The sequence below is a fragment of the Temnothorax curvispinosus genome, unplaced genomic scaffold (genome assembly GCF_003070985.1).
Source record: "Temnothorax curvispinosus isolate PA1 unplaced genomic scaffold, ASM307098v1 QBEX01013799.1, whole genome shotgun sequence".
NCBI lineage: Eukaryota > Metazoa > Arthropoda > Insecta > Hymenoptera > Formicidae > Temnothorax > Temnothorax curvispinosus.
In genome coordinates, this window is record NW_020223579.1 from 1 (window position 1) to 9,612 (window position 9,612).

General features: G+C 32.7%; 1 protein-coding gene across 1 annotated transcript; it reads right to left on the reverse strand.

Moving 5' to 3' along the window:
* Positions 1-1,861: 1,861 nt before the first annotated feature.
* Positions 1,862-6,430, reverse strand: LOC112463965 (28 kDa heat- and acid-stable phosphoprotein-like; the record flags this gene model as incomplete). The annotated part of the gene is made up of 3 exons (XM_025030695.1): positions 1,862-2,259; positions 5,915-6,048; positions 6,302-6,430. Coding segments are annotated over 3 exons (480 nt in total), but the record flags the coding sequence as incomplete, so codon positions are not given.
* Positions 6,431-9,612: the final 3,182 nt, after the last annotated feature.

Here is a 9,612-nt window from a genome sequence, read left to right on the forward strand (position 1 = left end):
CAAGTTGAACGAAATCGGTGAGGAGGCCACTATTCTTCAGATTTACCTTTCCCACAGTTGATAGTAAATAAAAAATGTATTTCTTTAAGAGTATATACGAGGACAGAAGAACTTGACTCAATCACGCTTTGCTCGATCCGCACACCTCGCTAGCTACGCGCGATCTGCCCGCACGCACGCTCTTCACGCACACACATTCGCTACGCCACACTACGGCCGTTTCCGCGACTACTGACACATTCTTTTGCTCAGCGGGAAAGTAGGCTAACTATTTACCACAACTAATAATTCTAATTAACACAACTTACGAAATAAAAGAATAATAATCAAAATAAGAAAAATCACAATCAAACCAAAAGAAAAATAAGAAAAATAAGAATCTATCCTACATATCTATTTAATTTTTTTAAATATAAAAATACCACATAAATACCATATAAAAATTGACTGTAATTTAATTTATATATAAAATATCTTATAATTATGTGTATTTATAAATCCTATTTGCATTTGTCGATCCATTATTATATATGATACTATTTCGAGCAATGTATCACACAAAATATCTCTTTTTTAATATTTACTTATTAATATTCTTATATCAAGTAATATGTCATAATAAATGACACAATTGGAAACTGTGACCATACATCTAGCATACGAAAAGCCACTTACTGAGTGCTAACAAATAGCTGCTTACAAAGGAAGGACGCAAGTATCGGGAAACGAATTTGAACGAAACTTAATTATTTCTATGGGTGCGTTCAGCCGATACTCCGGCAATCGGCCTAGCAATCGTGAGCAGTCGCTCGTTTCCTCTCCTTTGACTCAATGGATTAAAAGGAGAGGAAATGAGCGAAAACGAGCGACTGCTCACGATTGCTAGGCTAGCGGAGTATCGGCTGAACGCAGCCTATACTAGTCCTTCATGGCTTCATTAGCACTAAATATAAGAAGTGCTAGCGCGCAGCGCTCAGCCGTTTTCGAGAAAAACGATCTTGAAAAATAAGCGACGCATGTTTACCGGTTTGCTAACAGAGATTTCCGTCGAAGTGACGCAGTACAACAGCTATGACGCTTGACTTTCATTTGACAAATAGATTTTTCTGTTTTTCGTACAACTTATATCTCATAGGATAGATATACAAAGATGTCCAAAAGTTCAACTTATACATAATTGATAAAGTAGGTTAAGCTAGATTAAGGCAGGAACTACAAATGTAGATATTACTATTAGATTTATAGGAATAATAAATTATTCTCGTTAAAAAACGCTTGACTACTACGCTGCCGGCTTGCATTCAATTTCCGTCCTTTTTGCAATTTTTTACCCTTTCAGCAGAAATAAGATTAAAAAAGTTAAATTTAAGCAAAACTTTTTTATTTAAACAAATTTAATGATTCTAACAAAAAATAAAAAATAAAATAAAGGGAAATGCTTACTTTATCTTTAAAAAATGTTTTTAATTAACTTCTATATAATAATAACTATTATTATCGAATAATAGTTATTACTTATTGCTTTAAATGTTATATACAATTTGAAGGCAATGATCAAATTGCATTTTTCATTCCAGATATTGCGTGCACTTTATTATGTTTTAGTGCTAGTAAAGGGCTATTGTAGAATTAAGTTTTGTTCAAATCCATTTCCGGTCCTCGCGCCCTCCCCTTGTCAGTAAGCTGGATGCAACCAATAATAACCCGTTTCGAGAACCTATATCTCAATAAGATAAAAATTATATAGAAGAATATAGACTAATCCATTGTATATTGAAAAACTATTCACCTCATTGTAAATATCTTAATATCTAAAAATTCAAATATGATTTGCTCAGCAGGTCAATTAATAAAACTGACAGACACTTATAAAGGTGTATTTAATTCATTGTATTTATATAAACAATGATATTAATATATCATAAAACGCATATAGCAAACATGTGGGCCGATTTACCAAATTTCATTGAGATTGAGAATCGGAACAATCTCCGGATTAATATTGTAGCGATCAATTAGTCATGTAATTTCATCGAAACGTTCTAAGACTTTTTCCCGAGCGCCTTCTGCGTTAGCTCGGTTTTCTTCTGTTGTGCCATCTCCTTTTGTTTCTTCTCTTCCTCCCGTCGTTTCGCAGCCTCCTCTCGTTGTTGCTTAATTATAGCTAATCGCGCCAGATCTGCTCGAGCTTCATCTGTTTTACCAGCCGCGTGTAATTTTTGATAATTTGCATAGGCTTTTTGTTTTTCCAGTTGTTCTCTGAATTTTAAAATTACATAAATTTTGTATCAATAATGAGGACGAGACAAGTGATACAAGATATGATATACACTGCATATGATATACATTACAAGATGGATATACACTGCCAACTCAAAAGAGACCACATAAAATTTAAATATGTTCCAATAAAACACTGCTCTGTCCAAGTCATGTCGTACTCAATTTTTTTTTCTTAATTTAAAAGTAAATATATGTATATTATACATATATTATATTTAGCACAATTATAGTTATAACATAGCATTGTTTAAATAAAAAAAAAAAAAGGATTACGGTCATAAAGCTTCTTTCATAAAACTGAGCTATGAATTATCTTAGAAGATAGATAGAAGAATTTTTCGTCTATGTAGAAAAAATTATAACCCCAGTAAGCAAGCATTAAAGTAACATTTAGAAATACTAATTTTACGTAAATTTTTTAACGTTTTTTAGTGATATTTAAAAGTATTTTTAATAATATATAGATATTTTTTAAATATTATTTCGTAATATAATTTGTTTTAATGTTACAATATTTTGAAAACATTACACGACATATATCTTTTAAATATGCTACTCTAACATTTATTTGAAGTCAATGCAACAGTTCAAAATTGTTTATAATTAGGCCAGTCATATTAGACATCGAACCTTTCAATTAATCTTCCCAGGTTGCAACCACCATGAATCGCTTTGATTTGAGGTGCTATAAGTGGAATTTATTTTGCTTCGCGAAATTAACAGGGAATAAAAAGTTATTAACAATATTATAAATAAAAAACGCGATTTTTTCCATTTTTTCTCAAATATCTCGAAAACTAAGCAAGATAGAGTAACAAACTATACGTACCTTTTTTATAGAGCGTAAAATTATCTACAATAATAATCTGAACAACATTTATCGTCAAGTCAGTCGTTTAGCTTGCACATGGAAAATAATTATTTCAGTGTAAAACAAGCGTTAGCCGACCTGTGTGCAATATTGGATAACTTTGCGCGTCAATAAAAAAATCAGCGTTCGTCGTACGAGAAAAATATTGGGTTGGCAAATAAGTTCGTTCGGTTTTTTCCATTCAAAACCAGTCAAAAAACCGAACGAACTTATTTGCCAACCCAATACAAGGCTCCTTTTTTGTTGCAAATTTCGTCCACAACAAAATGCATATGATAAAATTTGTCTCAAATGAATTCTAAGGTCTGAAAACAGCGAAAAACAAAGATTATTCCAAAAAGTCAAAATTTTTTTGCTTACATAGCTACAAACTAAACAAAAAGGGTCTAAAAAATCGGTTGTACCATGAAAAGTATTCTTTGTAGTTCTCAGATAATGTGTGATTTTTTTGTGGATTTTTAATTCGATTTTAAGTGACGGAAAAAATCACCGGTGTAACATTAAAAAAACAACGAAATTGAGGGTTTTCGAGATCCAAGCTTCGGAGTTTGACGGCGCGTGTAAGCCACGGTCGTGAATACCACGACCGTGGTGCAAGCTAAACGACTGACTTGACGATAAATGAGAAAGACTCTATTTTTATATTCGACAACGTTTGGCTAATGTCGTGACAATTCGACCATAGTTTTGGTTTTGGTCTTTTTAAGTTGAAGTAATGTTTGATACTTATGTATAAGCATCTCATTTAATTAAATTTAAATAATTAAATTTATTGCAAAAAATATTACCTCAGCCAGGGTTCGAACCTGGAACCTCGCTCATTCCGTGTAGGGCGTCGTACCAATTCGACCACCGAGGCATGTGGTAATATTCATCGCAATAACAGATCTTACTAAGATGGAAACATCGATTTTTAGGTCAACGTTGTATAATAACAGAAAATCATATGTATTTGTTTCGCCAATAATTAATAAACGAGAAAGACTCTATTTTTATATTCGACAACGTTTGGCTAATGCCGTGACAATTCGACCATAGTTTTTGTCAGATTAATTGACGATAAATGTAGTTCAGATCATTATTGCAGATAATTTTACGCTCTACAAAAAAGGTACGTATAGTTTGTTACCTATCTTGCTTAGTTTTCGAGATATTTGAGAAAAAATAAAAAAATCGCATTTTTTATTTATAATATTGTTAATAACTTTGTATTCCCCATTAATTTCGCGAAGCAAAATAAATCCCAATTATAACACCTCAAATCAAAGCGATTCATGGTGGTTGCAACCTGGGAAGATTAATTGGAAGGTTAACCCCTGAAATTAGTCTAATATGACTGGCCTAACTGGTATATTTTGTTTCTTGAAGATACATTATCACTCTTTCATTTAATCGTTTTTAATTATGCAGCAACTTAAGAAGAACATACCTATTATCATGCAAGCGGCAATAATTAGCGGCTGTATGTTCTTATAACTAACCTAAGTTTGAAAACGTGTAAACAAACTTAACTTATTGCGTAATCTTTAACCTTTCGCTTCGCTAAGCAGAGGTTCGGCTGAACGCAGCCAATAAGTAGTACGACCACTACCAGAACAGTATTCATAGTCGAATCTTATATTTAAGATCGTAATTTTAAGTTTGTTTTCAGATGCTATGCGGAATCATTTCATTAGTTCTGAAGATAAACTTATACATATAATTATACACATATAATAATGCACTTATAATAATGCACAAGTTTGATTTTATATTTCATATAGCAGACATTTTCAATTAATGGCGTTTTAACCAGCAGTGTATCTTCAAAATATATTATTAAAAAATTATAAAATAAGGGAAGTAAAGGCTATGAGGGTCAGACGTAGATCTCCGTGCGTAACATCAAAATTAATGATTTATTGGTTGTTGTAATTTACATCAATCCGTTATACGTACGTTTCGGCTCAACTTTGAGCCATCTTCAGCGGTATAAAATAAAATAAATTAAACGTTCTCCATACTACATTGGTGAGGTTACTGATTCGAAGTTTCAGAAACTATGTACGAAAAACAGACCAATTGATCCATATCTGTAAAAGTTGTTACATTAATGCTGCGATATTAATAACTAAAAGAAGAAAACCTTTAAAAAAACTAACCAATCAGTCTAAAAAACGTGGAATTCAATGCCATACACAAAATGAATATAAATTATGGTAGATAAAAATACTCTCTACGAAGAGACTTAGGGGATCCTAAAGCGAAGGCCGAACTTCCTCGATGTCGATAATGTAAACATTTCTAATCCTGTTTTCTCTATATCTGTCCTTGTTTAACTATAGTAATCTGTCTTTGTTCGATCGCTGCGCCATTTCTCGCTGCACGCAATACTGCTTATCCTATCAACCTGCATGTGCTTTTGCACAAAATAGTAGCGAAGGCTCAAACTTTTTCGCAGCATTAATGTAACAACTTTTACAGATATGGATCAATTGGTCTATTTTTCCAACATAATTTCTGAAACTTCAAATCAGTAAGCTCACCAATGTAGTATGGAGAACGTTTAATTTATTTTAATTTATACCGCTGAAGATGGCTCAAAGTTGAGCCAAAATTGATGTAAATCACAACAACCAATAAATCAGTAATTCTGATGTTACGCACGGAGATCTGCGTCTGACCCCTTATAGCCTTTACTTCAGTTATTTCAATTTCAAGGGTCCTTATACTATTTTATTTAAAAATTATGGATTACAATCAAAACAATTGCACACGTACCGTTCTCTTCGAGACAGTTCTGGTTTTGCAGTGTCTAATGACTGATTCAATTGAGACAATTTTTTAGTTTTTTTTTGTACCCTGTTTGGATTTTCTACTTGAATTAAATTTTCTACACCTTTTGCCTTTCCTCCCTGCAGAAGAACAGAGTAATAATTAATAAAAAATTAAAACATGTAACACTTTATTTATAAAATATGTAACTGTGCAGAAAAGATTTTTTTTAATCTCACGCACGCATACACATCGGCCTAGTTTACACCGATCACTTGATACGCGTATTAAATAGTAAATAACTAGTAAATAAGTCTGATTATTGGCTGATCAGTTCAAATATACTATTTGATACACGTATCAAGAGATCGGTGTAAACCAGGCCATACATACCTCTGTTTCCGATTCTGATTCCGACTCACTGTCGCTATCTGTAGCGCTATTCTTTGACCTATTAGCTCCACTCGTTTTAGGTTCCTCATCGTCCTCTTCCTCACTAGAACTCTCCTGCCCTTTGTTTTTCTAAAAAAATCAATTTTGAATTAACTCAGTTTTCAATAGAGATTACACATCTGCGTCTAAACCCGAAGACCAAGCGCAAAAAAATGATGGATATCACCGAATGCAAAGAAGCTCAAGGACATAATGTGTGTAATTGCCAGACCTAATAATAAGGATTCAATTATACATATATCAATCAACCAATTGTTAGTAAATATTACAATAACTATACCCACTAACAATAGAAGCTATCCTATATGTATATGCAGAGTGCTATTTTAAATGCTCCAAGCAAATATCTCGAAAAATATGAAAGATACGGAAAAACGTTTCAGACGTTTCAGACGGAAAAACGTTTCAAAGTTGTTTGGTTTGAAGGGAGACATATGATTTCAATGTGAGTTATGCCGTAAATGTCGTCGTTTTGAAGAAATTTTAAAGACAATTAATTTCTTAAATAAAACTTGATTTTTTCCTTGAAATAACGGTTATAGATCTCATCAAGACGTTTTCAAAATCTATATATATAAATAAAACAAAGTCGGGTTAGTTACACCATTTATAACTCAAGAACAGCTGGACAGATTTTGTATTACAACCATATAAAATAGGGGTAGAATTTTCCGGCGAGTGCTATGAGTGTATAGTTTTTCGTTACCGATCTTCTGGAAACCGATTTTTCTAATTTTTTTAATTCTTACGCGAAATAATTGACCGAATCTCGGAGAGGGAGAGGGAGAGGGAGAGAGAGAGACTATTGAGTGAAATTATTTGCGTGTATTATTACACATGTCCTCCGGGGCAAAGCCCGGGTAACCAGATAGTACTATAATAAAGCTCTTTTTCGTTAAGAATTTTCTGAGACATTTTAAATTTTGTCGTAATATTTTTAACATAAAATATAAAATATCTCGAAAAGTATTCACTTCTTGATGACTTTACCGTGATACTTTTATACATTAAATAATAAAAAAAATCAATTGTAAAAAAAAAAACAAAAAATTTTTAACAAATTTGATTGATTTTGTAGACGCATTCAATTTTGCAAAATTGCAAATGTAAAAATTATTAACAAAAGTAATATATTTTTTTACCAAACTGACTTTAATATCGAAGATTCTTACATTAACTTACGTTTCGACACTGGTTTTGTGTCCTTATCAAGAGATTTCTATCTCATCATGTTCACGAATTATTTTAGCCACACGTAAGGTTCTTGCAGTTCTAGTAACTTTGTCAAAAATTCTTTTTTAAAAAGAGTCGCAATCCAGAGAGCCGTAATCATAATGCGAACGGAACAGACAGGTGACACGTCGTTCCGAATCGAAAGACAGCGATCGACTGAAAAAATTATTATTAAAAATTATTAGACGTTTATTTCATCGACTACATATTGTCAAATAATCATCGTGACGATTCGACCATTGGTTTTGGTCCGATTGATCGTCAAGACGTTAATAATCTTTGATACTTATATATATAAGCATCTCATTTTCAAACAATTTAAATTAAATTAAATTATTAAATTTATTTTATAATCAATATTATTTCGATGAAATGAACGTCTAATGTTTATTATACGTTGGCGAATTACGAATATACTTTCGGTGTAAAAATTATTATTGTACATTATTCGCTTTCTTTCATTATTCTTTGTATAAAAATATCAAGATAAAGTCATCGAAAAGTGAATATTTTACGAGATATTTTATATTTTATATTAAAAATATCATGACAAAATTTAAAATATTTTAGGAAATTCTTAACAAAAGAGAACTTTATTATAGTGTTTTGAAAACTCGAAGAGATCTACAACTTTTATCTCAAAGAAAAAACCAAATTCCATTTAAGAAATTAGTCGCCTTTAAAATTTCTTTAAAACGATGACATTTACAACATGAGTCACATCGAAATCATATGTCCCTCTTCAAACCAAACAACTTTTGTCTGAAACGTTTTTCCGTATCTTCCATATTTTTCGAGATATTTGGCTGGGGCAAATAAAACGGCACACTGTATACAGGATGTTCGGAAATTCAACAACACACAAACTTTCCGACAAACTTTCCGAGATTATTGGGGTACCATAAGGATCATTTTTTGCAAATGGATCCGGGGTCGCAAACGCATTGTTACATCGCTATAACATCAGGAATGTCAGCGGCAAAAGGTTCTGAGCAAGATGAAATCAAGAACGATCTCAACGTGTTCGCCAGAATTCGCCGGTCCATGGTTCGGCGCTATTATGTCCAAAGATCATGGGAGCATGGGGGACGACACTTCGAGCAGCTGCTCTAAAAACTGATTTATGCAGGCCACAACCGCTTATTTAAGCCGTATAAGTTTTAAAAAATTGACCAATCACAGTCGATTATTTTTCTCACATTCGACTGTGATTGGTCAATTTCTTAGGGCTTAACCAGTTCACTGGTAACTCATATATGGGCGAAAGAAATCCGTGCCACAATTGGTAATGACTCATATATGAGCACCATAAACAGCTCTGCCAATTTTCAACGAATTTGCATTAAACTTGATACACTCATGTTTTTTGGGTCGATGACTATAAATCTGGAGTCAAATTTAAAAAATTTATAATGGCGGATCCCCAATATAGCGGCGCTTTTAACTCAATTTTATCAGTTTTTGAAGAATATTAACAATAAATAATAATATTTATTTAACTTCGGCTGCTGCCAAGTTACTCGGCTGGACTTGGTTTACAATAAGTTCCTTAACACATTCATCCATCCGCACATCGCCAGTCAACCACACCAGAACTAACAAAATTTTGACAGGAACTTCCTCACGCTAAAACTCGTCATTATTTATCACTACTACTCTCACCTATCTTTTCTCATCTTCTATCTTTTCCCTATTTCTGTATAATTTCCTTAAAGTTCCTGGTCCCTGAGCCGAGAACTCCGTGTTGACGGTGGCGATGTACCGTCGCGGTAGAAATAAGAACTCTCTCCAATGGAAAATTCTGCTCTGTGACATGTTGACAACCTTATTTTGTCGTCCGTTTAATTTCTTTATTATTCGCTCTGTACTTGTGCTATAACGTTTAACGTATTCGTGAAACTCGTAAAATTGACCAAGAGGTACGATCTATAGCAATTTTTTATTGAAATGTCTTTTTATTTCAGAATAAAACGGACGACAAAATAGGATGTTATTTCTCGCCTCGATAGCAAGAATTC